Here is a 19,923-nt window from a genome sequence, read left to right as displayed (position 1 = left end):
TGAAATGTGGATTTGTCCATTAATTTCACTGTTATTTGTTTTCTTAATTTGTATGTATTGTTGGATTGATAACGTGCTACCTGACATACTATTTACAGGCTTGGTGATTGTGTTTGCTAGTCTGTGCCTATATGTAGGCAACCTTATGGCCGGGCGAAACCTACATGCATTTATGCTGAAAAATATCTTGGCCTCCCCCATGGAGTTTTTTGATACCACGCCCCTGGGCAGAGTGTTGAATCGATTCAGCAAAGACATAGACGTTCTGGATGTTACGATACCGAGGACGTTTGAGTCCTGGTTGGCGTGCTTGCTGCGTGTGTTGTCAGTTCCCATAGTGATTGGATACAGTACACCACTGTTTCTTTCAGTCCTACTCCCCCTGGGAATTCTCTATTTCCTTATACAGGTGCGAGAGCATTCTCTGTGCATGAGAAGGTTTCAACATATTCTATATGACATATTCTATTTGACCTACTGCATAGATGATAAAGCCATTCTTTAGAAGTAGTGTCCATATATTTCTATATGGATGTCCTTGTAGCCTTTTATACCATATTCTCCTACTAAAACTTCAACCTGCCATAACATAGGAAAATAATGGTGTTACATTTCTAACAAATCTTGTTTTCCTGGTACACATCATTCCTAAACAATGGCTTACCTATTAATGTAGTGATATATATGGGCTTCTGTGCATGGGTGATAGACATGGTTGTTATTAGGTCATCTGACCGAAGGTCAGGATGACCTATTGTCATCGCGTTTCGTCCGTCGTCGTGCGCCGTGCGCCGTGCGCCGTCCGCCGTCGTCGTGCGTAAGACTATTTATACAAAAGCCTACTCCTCCTTCATTCTTTGATGGATTTCATCCATATTTGGTTTGAAACATCATTGGGGAAGGACAATCATATTTTATATAAATGAGCCTGGTCCGACCCCTAGGGGCTGAGAGGTGGGGCACCAAAAGGGCAAATTTTCTTATTTTAAGCTTTAAAATCCTACTCCTCCTTCATCCTTGGATGGATTTCATCCATATTTGGTGTGAAACTTTATTAGGGAAGGACAATCATATTTTATATAAATGAGCTTGGTCCGACCCCTAGGGTCAGAGGGGCAGGGCCTCAAAAGGGCAAATTTTCTTAATTTTAGCTTTAAAATCCTACTCCTCCTTCATCCTTGGATGGATTTCATCCATATTTGGTGTGAAACTTCATTAGGGAAGGACAATCATATTTTATATAAATGAGCCTGGTCCGACCCCTAGGGTCAGAGGGGCGGGGCCCCAAAAGGGCAAATTTTCTTAATTTTAGCTTTAAAATCCTACTCCTCCTTTATCCTTGGATGGATTTCATCTATATTTGGTTTGAAACATCATTGGGGAAGGACAATCATATTTTATATAAATGAGCCTGGTCCGACCCCTAGGGGCTGAGAGGTGGGGCACCAAAAGGGCAAATTTTCTTATTTTAAGCTTTAAAATCCTACTCCTCCTTCATCCTTTGATGGATTTCATCCATATTTGGTGTGAAACTTTATTAGGGAAGGACAATCATATTTTATATAAATGAGCTTGGTCGGACCCCTAGGGTCAGAGGGGCAGGGCCTCAAAAGGGCAAATTTTCTTAATTTTAGCTTTAAAATCCTACTCCTCCTTCATCCTTGGATGGATTTCATCCATATTTGGTGTGAAACTTCATTAGGGAAGGAAAATCATATTTTATATAAATGAGCCTGGTCCGACCCCTGGGGTCAGAGGGGCGGGGCCCCAAAAGGGCAAATTTTCTTAATTTTAGCTTTAAAATCCTACTCCTCCTTCATCCTTGGATGGATTTCATCCATATTTGGTTTGAAACATCATTGGGGAAGGACAATCATATTTTATATAAATGAGCCTGGTCCGACCCCTAGGGGCTGAGGGGTGGGGCTCCAAAAGGGCAAATTTTCTTATTTTAGCTTTAAATTCCTACTCCTCCTTCCTCCTTGGATGGATTTCATCCATATTTGGTGTGAAACTTCATTAGGGAAGGACAATCATATTTTATATAAATGAGCCTGGTCCGACCCCTAGGGGCTGAGAGGTGGGGCACCAAAAGGGCAAATTTTCTTAACTTTAGCTTTAAAATCCTACTCCTCCTTCATCCTTGGATGGATTTCATCCATATTTGGTGTGAAACTTCATTAGGGAAGGACAATCATATTTTATATAAATGAGCCTGGTCCGACCCCTAGGGTCAGAGGGGCGAGGCCCCAAAAGGCCAAATTTTCTTAATTTTAGCTTTAAAATCCTACTCCTCCTTCATCCTTGGATGGATTTCATCCATATTTGGTTTGAAACATCATTGGGGAAGGAAAATCATATTTTATATAAATGAGCCTGGTCCGACCCCTAGGGGCTGAGGGGTGTGGCCCCAAAAGGGCAAATTTTCTTATTTTAGCTTTAAATTCCTACTCCTCCTTCATCCTTTGATGGATTTCATCCATATTTAGTGTGAAACATCATTAGGTAAGGACATTCATATTTTATATATTTGAGATAGGTCTGACCCCTAGGGGCTGAGGGGTGGGGCCCCAAAAGGGCAAATTATCTTATTCTAAGCTTTAAAATTCTACTCCTCCTTCATCCTTGGATGGATTTCATTTATATTTAGTGTGAAACATCATTGGGCAAGGACAATCATGTTTTATATAAATGAGCCTGGTCCGACTCCTAGGGGCTGAGGGATGGGGCCCCAAAAGGGCAAACTTTCTTATTTTAAGCTTTAAAATCCTACTCCTCCTTCATCCTTGGATGGATTTCATTTATATTTGGTGTTAAACATCATTGGGGAAGGACAATCATATTTTATATAAATGAGCCTGGTCCGACCTCTAGGGGCTGAGGGGTGTGGCCCCAAAAGGGCAAATTTTCTTAATTTTAGCTGGCCCACTTCCTGTTTTCAGGTTTCACTCTCTGATCTCAATGAAAATTGGTCTATAGGGGTTTTAATTGATGCCCAACAACGTGCAAACATTTTCGTAAAGATTATTGTATTCCAAGATGGCCGCTGGCCCACTTCCTGTTTTAAGGTTTCAGTCTCTGATCTTAATGAAAATTGGTCTCTAGGGGTTTTAATTGATGCCGAACAACATGCAAACATTTTCGTAAAAATTTTGGTATTTCAAGATGGCTGCTGGCCCACTTCCTGTGTTGGGGTTCATTTCAGATCTCAATGAAAAATTGGTCTAAAGGGGTTTTAATTGATTCAGAAGGGGGAACTTTAGGTGAGGACAATCATATTTTATAAAGGACCAGGCTAAGACCCATGGGGATAGTACGGCGGAGGTCCAAACTGGGAGCTTAGCTGAAATTTGGCTTTAAAATCTGACTCCTTATATTAATCCTTGAATGGGTTACAACCATATATGGATGAAGGGCAACCAAGTTTGTTCAACAAATGACATTTACCTATTTCAGAAACTTACATATTCAACTAAGGAGTTCCTTGTATTATTTATATTAATTGTTAACCACTACTTTATACTGTGACTTTGTTGTTTTGTGCCATGAGTCAGATGACCGTAAAGGCCCATGGGCCTCTTGTTTTCCATTATGTTGTAAATTCCTTATATTAATATATAAGTTACTGTTTGTTAATTGTTTGTAAGGTGACTGAACCACACAAGTTCATGTTGTAAGCCTCGTGCAATTTATAATCGTTATAACCACACAAGTTCATGTTGTAAGCCTTACACAATTTATACATCGTTAACCACACAAGTTCATGATATAAGCCTCGTACAATTAATGCATCGTTAATGTTTTTTATGCCTGATAACCACACATCAGTAAACACTGTACATTTCTCTGTACATTTTCTCGGCATAACAATTTACATGCATATTCTGTCAGCGTCATGCTTCTAAAGATGAAGTTTTGTTTAGTTTTGCTTCCTTCACAACCTATCAACAGTTCATTTAAGGACAGCCTCGGTTTTATGCGATATCTGTTTATTTTTGGGAATATTGATAAAAGATGAATATTTAATTTTTAAATGTCAGGTTCATTTTAGATTGAGATTAAAGCAGGTGATTTATTAAACAAAGATTTTACATATTAACACTTAATCAGTATTTATTTTGTCACACAAACACCAAGTAACCTGTAGTTTATCATGAACATTGCTATAATCAATCACCCTAATATACAGTAGAAATAGAACACAATGATAAGGTATTTAGCATGACAATTAAACTTAGAGACTCGTTTACATACCAGTGATAGCATTAATACTGAGATGACATGCAGATAAACTATGGGATTGCTGTACATATATATACACAGCAAAAGAAAAAGTCAGAAAATCATAGACAGCCGTATGTCAATATTGATCTAACATTTATAAAAAAAAAAGTTTTGTTTCTGTAGTTGTACCTGTTTCTGTAGGAGTCATGTTAGGAAATCATCAATACAGCTTTTTCTGCAGTGTGCTATGTCTCTTGAAGTGTGCTAAGTCTCTTGCAGTACCATATGCTAATTACAGATCTATCTCCTACAGTATACATCTCTTTCATTGCTTATTACTTTCAGTAAACATCTTCGGCAGTGCCTTTTGACTTTTCTTTCATTGCTTAATACTTTCAGTTAACATCTTTGGCAGTGCCTTTTGACTGTTCTCTTTCATTGCTTATTACTTTCAGTTAACATCTTTGGCAGTGCCTTTTGACTGTTCTCTTTCATTGCTTATTACTTTCAGTTAACATCTTTGGCAGTGCCTTTTGACTGTTCTCTTTCATTGCTTATTACTTTCAGTAAACATCTTTGGCAGTGCCTTTTGACTGTTCTCTTTCATTGCTTATTACTTTCAGTTAACATCTTTGGCAGTGCCTTTTGACTGTTCTCTTTCATTGCTTATTACTTTCAGTTAACATCTTTAGCAGTGTTTTGACTGTTCTCTTTCATTGCTTATTACTTTCAGTTAACATCTTTGGCAGTGCCTTTTGACTGTTCTCTTTCATTGCTTATTACTTTCAGTTAACATCTTTGGCATGTGCCTTTTGACTGTTCTCTTTCATTGCTTATTACTTTCAGTTAACATCTTTGGCAGTGCCTTTTGACTGTTCTCTTTCATTGCTTATTACTTTCAGTTAACATCTTTGGCAGTGCCTTTTGACTGTTCTCTTTCATTGCTTATTACTTTCAGTTAACATCTTTGGCAGTGCCTTTTGACTGTTCTCTTTCATTGCTTATTACTTTCAGTTAACATCTTTGGCAGTGCCTTTTGACTGTTCTCTTTCATTGCTTATTACTTTCAGTTAACATCTTTGGCAGTGCCTTTTGACTGTTCTCTTTCATTGCTTATTACTTTCAGTTAACATCTTTGGCAGTGCCTTTTGACTGTTCTCTTTCATTGCTTATTACTTTCAGTTAACATCTTTGGCAGTGCCTTTTGACTGTTCTCTTTCATTGCTTATTACTTTCAGTTAACATCTTTGGCAGTGCCTTTTGACTGTTCTCTTTCATTGCTTATTACTTTCAGTTAACATCTTTGGCAGTGTATTTGACTGTTCTCTTTCATTGCTTATTACTTTCAGTTAACATCTTTGGCAGTGCCTTTTGACTGTTCTCTTTCATTGCTTATTACTTTCAGTTAACATCTTTGGCAGTGCCTTTTGACTGTTCTCTTTCATTGCTTATTACTTTCAGTTAACATCTTTGGCAGTGTATTTGACTGTTCTCTTTCATTGCTTATTACTTTCAGTTAACATCTTTGGCAGTGCCTTTTGACTGTTCTCTTTCATTGCTTATTACTTTCAGTTAACATCTTTGGCAGTGCCTTTTGACTGTTCTCTTTCATTGCTTATTACTTTCAGTTAACATCTTTGGCAGTGCCTTTTGACTGTTCTCTTTCATTGCTTATTACTTTCAGTTAACATCTTTGGCAGTGCCTTTTGACTGTTCTCTTTCATTGCTTATTACTTTCAGTTAACATCTTTGGCAGTGCCTTTTGACTGTTCTCTTTCATTGCTTATTACTTTCAGTTAACATCTTTGGCAGTGTATTTGACTGTTCTCTTTCATTGCTTATTACTTTCAGTTAACATCTTTGGCAGTGCCTTTTGACTGTTCTCTTTCATTGCTTATTACTTTCAGTTAACATCTTTGGCAGTGCCTTTTGACTGTTCTCTTTCATTGCTTATTACTTTCAGTTAACATCTTTGGCAGTGTATTTGACTGTTCTCTTTCATTGCTTATTACTTTCAGTTAACATCTTTGGCAGTGTATTTGACTGTTCTCTTTCATTGCTTATTACTTTCAGTTAACATCTTTGGCAGTGTATTTGACTGTTCTCTTTCATTGCTTATTACTTTCAGTTAACATCTTTGGCAGTGTATTTGACTGTTCTCTTTCATTGCTTATTACTTTCAGTTAACATCTTTGGCAGTGCCTTTTGACTGTTCTCTTTCATTGCTTATTACTTTCAGTTAACATCTTTGGCAGTGTATTTGACTGTTCTCTTTCATTGCTTATTACTTTCAGTTAACATCTTTGGCAGTGCCTTTTGACTGTTCTCTTTCATTGCTTATTACTTTCAGTTAACATCTTTGGCAGTGCCTTTTGACTGTTCTCTTTCATTGCTTATTACTTTCAGTTAACATCTTTGGCAGTGCCTTTTGACTGTTCTCTTTCATTGCTTATTACTTTCAGTTAACATCTTTGGCAGTGTATTTGACTGTTCTCTTTCATTGCTTATTACTTTCAGTTAACATCTTTGGCAGTGCCTTTTGACTGTTCTCTTTCATTGCTTATTACTTTCAGTTAACATCTTTGGCAGTGTATTTTTGACTGTTCTCTTTCATTGCTTATTACTTTCAGTTTCTTTGGAGTTATTTGACTGTTTCTTTCATTGCTTATTACTTTCAGTTAACATCTTTGGCAGTGTATTTGACTGTTCTCTTTCATTGCTTATTACTTTCAGTTAACATCTTTGGCAGTGCCTTTTGACTGTTCTCTTTCATTGCTTATTACTTTCAGTTAACATCTTTGGCAGTGCCTTTTGACTGTTCTCTTTCATTGCTTATTACTTTCAGTTAACATCTTTGGCAGTGCCTTTTGACTGTTCTCTTTCATTGCTTATTACTTTCAGTTAACATCTTTAGCAGTGCCTTTTGACTGTTCTCTTTCATTGCTTATTACTTTCAGTTAACATCTTTGGCAGTGCCTTTTGACTGTTCTCTTTCATTGCTTATTACTTTCAGTTAACATCTTTGGCAGTGTATTTTGACTGTTCTCTTTCATTGCTTATTACTTTCAGTTAACATCTTTGGCAGTGCCTTTTGACTGTTCTCTTTCATTGCTTATTACTTTCAGTTAACATCTTTGGCAGTGCCTTTTGACTGTTCTCTTTCATTGCTTATTACTTTCAGTTAACATCTTTGGCAGTGCCTTTTGACTGTTCTCTTTCATTGCTTATTACTTTCAGTTAACATCTTTGGCAGTGCCTTTTGACTGTTCTCTTTCATTGCTTATTACTTTCAGTTAACATCTTTGGCAGTGCCTTTTGACTGTTCTCTTTCATTGCTTATTACTTTCAGTTAACATCTTTGGCAGTGTATTTGACTGTTCTCTTTCATTGCTTATTACTTTCAGTAAACATCTTTGGCAGTGTATTTGACTGTTCTCTTTCATTGCTTATTACTTTCAGTAAACATCTTTGGCAGTGTATTTTGTTTTTTGTATGCTTTGTTTAAATTCAGTTGGAAATAAGGGTGCTTTGTTTAAATTCAGTTGGAAAATAAGGGTGCTTTGTTTAAATTCAGTTGGAAATAAGGGTGCTTTGTTTAAATTCAGTTGGAAAATAAGGGTGCTTTGTTTAAATTCAGTTGGAAATAAGGGTGCTTTGTTTAAATTCAGTTGGAAGTAAGGGTGCTTTGTTTAAATTCAGTTGGAAATAAGGGTGCTTTGTTTAAATTCAGTTGGAAATAAGGGTGCTTTGTTTAAATTCAGTTGGAAAATAAGGGTGCTTTGTTTAAATTCAGTTGGAAATAAGGGTGCTTTGTTTAAATTCAGTTGGAAGTAAGGGTGCTTTGTTTAAATTCAGTTGGAAATAAGGGTGCTTTGTTTAAATTCAGTTGGAAATAAGGGTGCTTTGTTTAAATTCAGTTGGAAATAAGGGTGTTGTTAGTCTAGAGAAGAGATAATTTTATAATCAATATGTTGTTATTCTAGAGAAGAGATAAATCTTTAATCAATTTGTTGTTAGTCTAGAGAAGAGATAATTCTATAATCAATATGTTGTTAGTCTAGAGAAGAGATAATTTTATAATCAATATGTTGTTAGTCTAGAGAAGAGATAATTCTATAATCAATATGTTGTTAGTCTAGAGAAGAGATAATTCTATAATCAATATGTTGTTAGTCTAGAGAAGAGATAATTCTATAATCAATATGTTGTTAGTCTAAAGAAGAGATGATTTTATAATCAATATGTTGTTAATCTAGAGAAGAGATAATTTTATAATCAATATGTTGTTAGTCTAAAGAAGAGATAATTCTTTAATCAATGTGTTGTTAGTCTAGAGAAGAGATAATTCTTTAATCAATATGTTGTTAGTCTAAAGAAGAGATAATTCTATAATCAATATGTTGTTAGTCTAAAGAAGAGATGATTTTATAATCAATATGTTGTTAATCTAGAGAAGAGATGATTTTATAATCAATATGTTGTTAATCTAGAGAAGAGATAATTTTATAATCAATATGTTGTAAGTCTAAAGAAGAGATAATTCTATAATCAATATGTTGTTAGTCTAGAGAAGAGATAATTCTATAATCAATATGTTGTTAGTCTAGAGAAGAGATAATTCTATAATCAATATGTTGTTAGTCTAGAGAAGAGATAATTCTATAATCAATATGTTGTTAGTCTAGAGAAGAGATAATTCTATAATCAATATGTTGTTAGTCTAGAGAAGAGATAATTCTATAATCAATATGTTGTTAGTCTAGAGAAGAGATAATTCTTCAATCAATGTGTTGGTAGTCTAGAGAAGAGATAATTCTATAATCAATATGTTGTTAGTCTAGAGAAGAGATAATTCTATAATCAATATGTTGTTAGTCTAAAGAAGAGATAATTCTATAATCAATATGTTGTTAATCCTGACGGGCGGTTGTTATGGGTTGTTGGTAATGGCGGTTGTTATGGGTGGTTTTTATGGGTGGTTGTTATGGGCGGTTGTTACGGGCGGTTGTTATGGATGGTTGTTATGGGTGGTTGTTATGGGTGGTTGTTATGGGCGGTTGTTACGGGCGGTTGTTATGGGTGGTTGTTATGGGCGGTTGTTACGGGTGGTTGTTACGGGTGGTTGTTACGGGTGGTTGTTATGGGTGGTTGTTATTGGTGGTTATTATGGGCGGTTGTTACGGGCGGTTGTTACGGGCGGTTGTTACGGGTGGTTGTTATGGGTGGTTGTTACAGGCGGTTGTTATGGGCGGTTGTTACAGGCGGTTGTTACGGGCGGTTGTTATGGGTGGTTGTTACGGGCAGTTGTTATGGGTGGTTGTTACGGGCAGTTGTTACGGATGGTTGTTATGGGTGGTTGTTACAGGTGGTTGTTATGGGTGGTTGTTACGAGCGGGTTTGTTTCTGTTCCAGGACTTGTGGTGGTTGCTGGCAGTGTAGGGTTATACATAGGCAATGTCATCTGTGGCCGAATCTTTCATGCCATGATCTTGGCTAACATGTTGGCATCGCCCATACAGTTCTTTGATACTACTCCGCTGGGCCGCATCATGAATCGTTTCAGCAAAGATATAGATACGATAGACACTATGATTCCGCGTATCTGTGAGAGCTGGCTGCACTGTCTGCTGCGAGTGGTCTCTGTCCCGTTGATCATTGCCTACAGCACACCTTTATTTCTCACTGTCCTCCTCCCTCTCGGCATTTTCTATTTCATCGTACAGGTGAAGTAATATAAATCTATAACAATGCTTGATTACTTTTGACAGTTTTTGTTTGTTTTGTTGATTGATTTAACTTCTGTTTTGAGTCACTTATAGATTGTATGCTTGCTTGTGCTGTGTGAACACAGGGATGAGTCGAATCTAGTGCAGCAGGAATATCATAGCCAGAAAACAACCTAACTCTGCTTGGAAATGTTATCTTGTTTTCTTTTGTCTTTCGTTGAAATTGTTGCTTTTCAATAAATGTTGAATAAATACACTTTGTACAGTCATTCCAGAATCAAATACAATACATACTCCCTCTCCCCTATCCAGCATACACAGTAGGGATATAGTAGTTGTTCTGGTGTACAAAGTTCCTTTCTACTTTACTCAAGTGACGCCATTTTTAAAGTAATTTTCAACAATTTTCACATGTTGTTGAAGCTCCAAGATGACCTTCACCTTGTACAGACATGCAGTAAAGACAAACTTTGGAATTATTGATTTCTACAGAGGACATGTTCACATTTATACCCGATGTAAACCTGTAAACATTTCCTTCCATATTTTCAGGAATATTAGTTTACTTACAAGCAAGTTTCTTGTATTATGGTGGAATACGAGCGGGAAGAGTAATACACTCGGACATGCTGAGAAATATTTTAGCCTCACCGATGGTGTTTTTTGACACAACTCCATCAGGGCGAATACTCAACCGGTTTGGGAAAGATATAGATGCAGTAGATAGGACTATCGTTGAGAACCTTCGTTCCTGGATTGGATGTCTCATTAAAGTGTTCGCCATCCCGATCGTGGTGGGGTTTAGTACCCCCTTGTTCCTGACCATCATGCCTCCCCTCATCATACTTTTCATCGTTATACAGGTCATCGTTGTTTTACACTAGAAAGTGTCTTACCTTTTATCGTCCTAGCTTTCCTTCTACACCGGTCTCTTTACCTTTGTTTACCTCTTTATATTGTATAGTTGTTTTAATTTACTAATAGATATTTACCCACGGCCAGTGAGCTGGGGAGTTTTTGCACAAAATTAACAAATGATTTGTATCCAAGCTTATTGTATTTCTTTTATAATACTACAAACTGTCTATATCATATAAAATTGATGAATTATTGCCACATCAGAAACCTGTATATAACTACCAAGCTGGCTTTTATATGTTAATGGTTCACCATGTACACAGCCATGAAAGAATAACTACAGCTTTGACACGAAAAGTTGCATCTTCAGCTAAGATCTCCAATGTCTACCGTGAAGTCTGATTACAGCACACAGCTGTATTGTTGATAGTACATAAAAAAGTACTTTCAGTGTGCATATTATACCATATGAACATAATTTTCTGAATTGCAACAACTATACAATATGCTGGTGTGTGACCTTGACCCTATTGCAATAGATTTGAAGACCTTGCCCCTAGTTAAACACAGTAGATTTGGAGACCTTGCCCCTAGTTAACACTGTAGATTTGGAGACCTTGCCCCTAGTTAACACAGTAGATTTGGAGACCTTGCCTCTAGTTAACACTGTAGATTTGGAGACCTTGCCCCTAGTTAACACTGTAGATTTGGAGACCTTGCCCCTAGTTAACACTGTAGATTTGGAGACCTTGCCCCTAGTTAACACTGTATATTTGGAGACCTTGCCCCTAGTTAACACTGTAGATTTGGAGACCTTGCCCCTAACACAGTAGATTTGGAGACCTTGCCCCTAGTTAACACAGTAGATTTGGAGACCTTGCCCCTAGTTAACACTGTATATTTGGAGACCTTGCCCCTAGTTAACACTGTAGATTTGGAGACCTTGCCCCTAGTTAACACTGTAGATTTGGAGACCTTGCCCCTAGTTAACACCAGTAGATTTGGAGACCTTGCCCCTAGTTAACACTGTATATTTGGAGACCTTGCCCCTAGTTAACACTGTAGATTTGGAGATCTTGCCCCTAGTTAACACAGTAGATTTGGAGACCTTGCTCCTAGTTAACACAGTAGATTTGGAGACCTTGCCCCTAGTTAACACTGTAGATTTGGAGACCTTGCCCCTAGTTAACACAGTAGATTTGGAGACCTTACCCCTAGTTAACACTGTAGATTTGGAGACCTTGCCCCTAGTTAACACTGTATATTTGGAGACCTTGCCCCTAGTTAACACAGTAGATTTGGAGACCTTGCCCCTAGTTAACACAGTAGATTTGGAGACCTTGCCCCTAGTTAACACAGTAGATTTGGAGACCTTGCCCCTAGTTAACACAGTAGATTTGGAGACCTTGCCTCTAGTTAACACTGTATATTTGGAGACCTTGCCCCTAGTTAACACTGTAGATTTGGAGACCTTGCCCCTAGTTAACACTGTAGATTTGGAGACCTTGCCCCTAGTTAACACTGTAGATTTGGAGACCTTGCCCCTAGTTAACACAGTAGATTTGGAGACCTTGCCCCTAGTTAACACTGTATATTTGGAGACCTTGCCCCTAGTTAACACTGTAGATTTGGGGACCTTGCCCCTAGTTAACACAGTAGATTTGGAGACCTTGCCCCTAGTTAACACAGTAGATTTGGAGACCTTGCCCCTAGTTAACACTGTAGATTTGGAGACCTTGCCCCTAGTTAACACTGTAGATTTGGAGACCTTGCCCCTAACACAGTAGATTTGGAGACCTTGCCCCTAGTTAACACAGTAGATTTGGAGACCTTGCCCCTAGTTAACACTGTAGATTTGGAGACCTTGCCCCTAGTTAACACAGTAGATTTGGAGACTTTGCCCCTAGTTAACACTGTATATTTGGAGACCTTGCCCCTAGTTAACACTGTAGATTTGGAGACCTTGCCCCTAACACAGTAGATTTGGAGACCTTGCCCCTAACACAGTAGATTTGGAGACCTTGCCACTAGTTAACACAGTAGATGTGGAGACCTTGCCCCTAACACAGTAGATTTGGTGACCTTGCCCCTAACTCAGTAGATTGAATAGCCTCCACAGTAGTTGTGAGTTGTAATAGCCTCATTGAATAGCCTCCACAATAGTTGTGAGTTGTAATAGCTTCCACAATAGTTGTGAGTTGTAATAGTGTCAATGAATAGCCTCCACAATAGTTGTGAGTTGTAATAGCCTCCACAATAGTTGTGAGTTGTAATAGTGTCATTGAAAAGCCTCCACAATAGTTGTGAGTTGTAATAGCCTCCACAATAGTTGTGAGTTGTAATAGCCTCCACAAGAGTTGTGAGTTGTAATAGTGTCATTGAATAGCCTCCACAGTAGTTGTGAGTTGTAATAGCCTCATTGAATAGCCTCCACAATAGTTGTGAGTTGTAATAGCCTCCACAATAGTTGTGAGTTGTAATAGTGTCATTGAATAGCCTCCACAATAGTTGTGAGTTGTAATAGCCTCCACAATAGTTGTGAGTTGTAATAGTGTCATTGAATAGCCTCCACAATAGTTGTGAGTTGTAATAGCCTCCACAATAGTTGTGAGTTGTAATAGTGTCATTGAATAGCCTCCACAATAGTTGTGAGTTGTAATAGCCACATTGAATAGCTTCCACAATAGTTGTGAATTGTAATAGCCTCATTGAATAGCCTCCACAATAGTTGTGAGTTGTAATAGCTTCCACAATAGTTGTGAGTTGTAATTGCCTCCACAATAGTTGTGAGTTGTAATAGTGTCATTGAATAGCCTCCACAATAGTTGTGAGTTGTAATAGCCTCATTGAATAGCCTCCACAATAGTTGTTAGTCGTAATTGCCCTGCTAAATATATGAATGGCCTCTGTTTTTATAGGTTGTATTTGCCCCACTGAATGGCCTTTGTTTTTCCTTCGCAGGGCTGCTGGTCTCAGCCTCAGCCTTTGTGATGGCTGCCGGGGGTATCATGGCGTCCCGAAGACTGTACAGTGCCTTACTGGGAGGTCTGATCAGGGTGCCTCTTGTTTTCTATGAAATCAATCCTATGGGTCGGATCATGAATCGATACACAGAAGATATAGCAGAAATTGACTATGTAGTACCTTTCACAGTCCGCTCCATGATCAACTCGGTTCTCCAGATGATGGCTTCCTTTGGAATTATCGTATACACAAGTCCCATATTTGCTATCACATTGCCTTTTCTTGGCGTGATGTACTGTTTTTGTCAGGTATCATAGCTTCTTGGTCATCAATCGCTCACCACTACTGACATCCTTCTCCTTCCTGTTATACTACACATCCTGTCGCCTTCCTGTTATACTACACATCCTGTCCCCTTCCTGTTATACTACACATCCTGTCGCCTTCCTGTTATACTACACATCCTGTCGCCTTCCTGTTATACTACACATCCTGTCGCCTTCCTGTTATACTACACATCCTGTCGCCTTCCTGTTATACTACACATCCTGTCGCCTTCCTGTTATACTACACATCCTGTCCCCTTCCTGTTATACTACACATCCTGTCCCCTTCCTGTTATACTACACATCCTGTCCCCTTCCTGTTATACTACACATCCTGTCCCTTCCTGTTATACTACACATCCTGTCCCCTTCCTGTTATACTACACATCCTGTCCCCTTCCTGTTATACTACACATCCTGTCCCCTTCCTGTTATACTACACATCCTGTCCCCTTCCTGTTATACTACACATCCTGTCCCCTTCCTGTTATACTACACATCCTGTCGCCTTCCTGTTATACTACACATCCTGTCCCCTTCCTGTTATACTACACATCCTGTCCCTTCCTGTTATACAACTACACATCCTGTCCCTTCCTGTTATACTACACATCCTGTCCCTTCCTGTTATACTACACATCCTGTCCCTTCCTGTTATACTACACATCCTGTCCCTTCCTGTTATACTACACATCCTGTCCCCTTCCTGTTATTCTACACATCCTGTCCCTTCCTGTTATACTACACATCCTGTCCCCTTCCTGTTATACTACACATCCTGTCCCTTCCTGTTATACTACACATCCTGTCCCTTCCTGTTATACTACACATCCTGTCCCCTTCCTGTTATACTACACATCCTGTCCCCTTCCTGTTATACTACACATCCTGTCCCCTTCCTGTTATACACTACACATCCTCCTGTCCCCTTCCTGTTATACTACACATCCTGTCCCCTTCCTGTTATACTACACATCCTGTCCCCTTCCTGTTATACTACACATCCTGTCCCTTCCTGTTATACTACACATCCTGTCCCCTTCCTGTTATACTACACATCCTGTCCCCTTCCTGTTATACTACACATCCTGTCCCCTTCCTGTTATACTACACATCCTGTCTCCTTCCTGTTATACTACACATCCTGTCCCCTTCCTGTTATACTACACATCCTGTCGCCTTCCTTCCTGTTATACTACACATCCTGTCGCCTTCCTGTTATACTACACATCCTGTCCCCTTCCTGTTATACTACACATCCTGTCGCCTTCCTGTTATACTACACATCCTGTCGCCTTCCTGTTATACTACACATCCTGTCCCCTTCCTGTTATACTACACATCCTGTCCCCCTTCCTGTTATACTACACATCCTGTCCCTTCCTGTTATACTACACATCCTGTCCCTTCCTGTTATACTACACATCCTGTCCCCTTCCTGTTATACTACACATCCTGTCCCCTTCCTGTTATACTACACATCCTGTCCCCTTCCTGTTATACTACACATCCTGTCCCTTCCTGTTATACTACACATCCTGTCGCCTTCCTGTTATACTACACATCCTGTCGCCTTCCTGTTATACTACACATCCTGTCTCCTTCCTGTTATACTACACATCCTGTCGCCTTCCTGTTATACTACACATCCTGTCCCCTTCCTGTTATACTACACATCCTGTCCCCTTCCTGTTATACTACACATCCTGTCCCCTTCCTGTTATACTACACATCCTGTCCCCTTCCTGTTATACTACACATCCTGTCCCCTTCCTGTTATACTACACATCCTGTCCCCTTCCTGTTATACTACACATCCTTCACCTTCCTGTTATACTACACATCCTGTCCCCTTCCTGTTATACTACACATCCTGTCCCCTTCCTGTTATACTACACATCCTGTCCCCTTCCTGTTATACTACACACCTGTCCGTCCCTTCCTGTTATACTACACATCCTGTCCCCTTCTGTTATACTACACATCCTGTCCCCTTCCTGTTATACTACACATCCTGTCGCCTTCCTGTTATACTACACATCCTGTCCCTTCCTGTTATACTACACATCCTGTCGCCTTCCTCCTGTTGTCCCCTTCCTGTTTATACTACACATCCTGTCGCCTTCCTGTTATACTACACATCCTGTCCCCTTCCTGTTATACTACACATCCTGTCCCTTCCTGTTATACTACACATCCTGTCCTTCCTGTTATACTACACATCCTGTCCCCTTCTGTTATACTACTACATCCTGTCGCCTTCCTGTTATACTACACATCCTGTCGCCTTCCTGTTATACTACACATCCTGTCGCCTTCCTGTTATACTACACATCCTGTTATACTACACTGTATACATACAGACAGTGATGGCCCCTGTTCTAAGTATACATACAGACAGTGATGGCCCCAGTATACATACAGACAGTGATGGCCCCAGTATACATACAGACAGTGATGGCCCCAGAGTGATGGACCCCAGTATACATACAGACAGTGATGGCCCCAGTATACATACAGACAGTGATGGCCCCAGTATACATACAGACAGTGATGGCCCCAGTCATACATACAGACAGTGATGGCCCCAGTATACATTTCAGACAGTGATGGACCCAGTATACATACAGACAGTGATGGCCCCAGTATGAATAAAAGACAGTGATGCCCCAGTATACATACAGACAGTGTTGGCCCCAGTATACATACAGACAGTGGATGGCCCCAGTATCCATACAGACAGTGATGGCCCCAGTATACATACAGACATTGTGGCCCCAGTATACATACAGACAGTGATGCCCCCAGTCTACATACAGACAGTGAAGGCCCCAGTATACATACAGACAGTGATGGCCCCAGTATACATACAGACAGTGATGCCCCCAGTATACATACAGACAGTGATGGCCCCAGTATACATACAGACAAGTGATTGCAGTATACATACAGACAGTGATGACCCAGTAGTACATACAGACAGTGATGGGCCCTAGTATACATACAGACAGTGATGCCCCTAGTATACATACAGACAGTGATGGCCCCAGTATACATACAGACAGTGATGACCATAGTATACATACAGACAGTGATGACCCCAGTATACATACAGACAGTGATGGCCCCAGTATACATACAGACAGTGATGGCCCTAGTATGAATACAGACAGTGATGCCCCTAGTATACATACAGACAGTGATGGTCCCAGTATACATACAGACAGTGATGGCCCCAGTATACATACAGACAGTGATGGCCCTAGTATGAATACAGACAGTGATGCCCCTAGTATACATACAGACAGTGATGATCCCCAATATACATACAGACAGTGATGGCCCCAGTATACATACAGACAGTGATGACCATAGTATACATACAGACAGTGATGACCCCAGTATACATACAGACAGTGATGGCCCCAGTATACATACAGACAGTGATGGCCCTAGTATGAATACAGACAGTGATGCCCCTAGTATACATACAGACAGTGATGGGTCCCAGTATACATTCAGACAGTGATGGCCCCAGTATACATACAGACAGTGATGACCCCAGTATACATTCAGACAGTGATGGCCCCAGTATACATACAGACAGTGATGGCCCTAGTATGAATACAGACACTGATGCCCCTAGTATACATACAGACAGTGATGGTCCCAGTATACATTCAGACAGTGATGGCCCCAGTATACATACGGACAGTGATGGCCCTAGTATACATACAGACGGTGATGGCCCCAGTATACATACAGACAGTGATGGCCCCAGTATACATACAGAAAGTGATGGCCCCAGTATACATACAGACAGTGATGACCATAGTATACATACAGACAGTGATGGCCCCAGTATACATACAGAAAGTGATGGCCCCATATACATACAGACATTGATGGCCCCAGTATACATAGAGACAGTGATGGCCCCCAGTATACATACAGACAGTGAAGGCCCCAGTATACATACAGACAGTGATGGCCCAGTATACATACAGACAGTGATGACCCCAGTATACATACAGACAGTGATGACCCCAGTATACATTCAGACAGTGATGGCCCCAGTATACATACAGACAGTGATGGCCCTAGTATGAATACAGACAGTGATGCCCCTAGTATACATACAGACATTGATGGCCCCAGTATACATACAGGACAGTGATGCCCCCAGTATACATACAGACAGTGAAGGCCCCAGTATACATACAGACAGTGATGGCCCCAGTATACATACAGACAGTGATGACCCCAGTATACATACAGACAGTGATGACCCCAGTATACATTCAGACAGTGATGGCCCCAGTATACATACAGACAGTGATGGCCCTAGTAGTAGAATACAGACAGTGATGCCCCCTAGTATACATACAGACAGTGATGGTCCCAGTATACATACAGACAGTGATGCCCCCAGTATACATACAGACAGTGATGGCGCCAGTATACATACAGACAGTGATGGCCCTAGTATACATACAGAAAGTGAAGGCCCCAGTATACATACAGACAGTGATGGCCCCAGTATACATACAGACAGTGATGACCCCAGTATACATACAGACAGTGATGATCCCAGTATACATTCAGACAGTGATGGCCCAGTATACATACAGACAGTGATGGCCCTAGTATGAATACAGACAGTGATGCCCCTAGTATACATACAGACAGTGATGGTCCCAGTATACATTCAGACAGTGATGGCCCCAGTATACATACAGACAGTGATGGCCCCAGTATACATACAGACAGTGATGGCCCCAGTTATACATACAGACAGTGATGACCCCAGTATACATACAGACAGTGATGGTCCCAGTATACATACAGACAGTGATGACCCCAGTATACATACAGACAGTGATGGACCCAGTAGTATACATACAGACAGTGATGGAACCCAGTGATGACCAGTATACATACAGACAGTGATGGAAGCCCCAGTATACATACAGACAGTGATGGCCCCAGTATACATTCAGACAGTGATTGGCCCCAGTATACATACAGACAGTGATGGCCCCAGTATACATACAGACAGTGATGGACCCCAGTATACATACAGACAGTGATGACCCCAGTATACATACAGACAGTGATGGCCCCAGTATACATACAGACAGTGATGGCCCCAGTATACATTTTCAGACAGTGATGGCCCCAGTATACATACAGACAGTGATGGCCCCAGTATACATACAGACAGTGATGGCCCCAGTATACATACAGACAGTGATGGCCCCAGTATACATACAGACAGTGATAGTCCCAGTATACATACAGACAGTGATCCCCAGTATACATACAGACAGTGATGGCCCCAGTATACATACAGACAGTGATGGCCCAGTATACATACAGACAGTGATGACCCAGTATACATACCAGACAGTGATAGTGATGGAAGTGATCCCCCAGTACACATACAGACAGTGATCATGGCCCCCAGTATACATTCAGACAGTGATGGCCCCAGTTATACATACAGACAGTGATGGCCCCAGTATACATACAGACAGTGATGGCCCCAGTATACATTACAGACAGTGATGACCCCCAGTATACATACAGACAGTGATGGCCCCAGTATATACATACAGACAGTGATGCCCCAGTATAACATACGGACAGTGATTGACCCCCAGTATACATACAGACAGTGATGGCCCCCAGTATACATACAGACAGTGATGGCCCCAAGTATATACATAGACAGTGATGGCCCCAGTATACATATACAGACAGTGATGGCCCTAGTATACATAGACAGTGATGGCCCCAGTATACATACAGACAGTGATGGCCCC

The 19,923-nt window shown here is 40.2% G+C and overlaps 1 protein-coding gene across 1 annotated transcript in view; it reads left to right on the top strand.

Moving 5' to 3' along the window:
* Positions 1-19,923, top strand: part of LOC138324201 (multidrug resistance-associated protein 1-like) — a 100,694-nt gene that overhangs the window by 58,531 nt on the left and 22,240 nt on the right. The window contains exon 21 of the mRNA XM_069269282.1: positions 9,637-9,947. Coding sequence (XP_069125383.1) covers positions 9,637-9,947 — 311 coding nt within the window. The remainder of the gene's footprint in view (positions 1-9,636; positions 9,948-19,923) is intronic.

The sequence above is a fragment of the Argopecten irradians genome, chromosome 5 (genome assembly GCF_041381155.1).
Source record: "Argopecten irradians isolate NY chromosome 5, Ai_NY, whole genome shotgun sequence".
Taxonomy (NCBI): Eukaryota; Metazoa; Mollusca; class Bivalvia; order Pectinida; family Pectinidae; genus Argopecten; species Argopecten irradians.
This window is presented reverse-complemented; position numbering and strand designations above follow the sequence as displayed.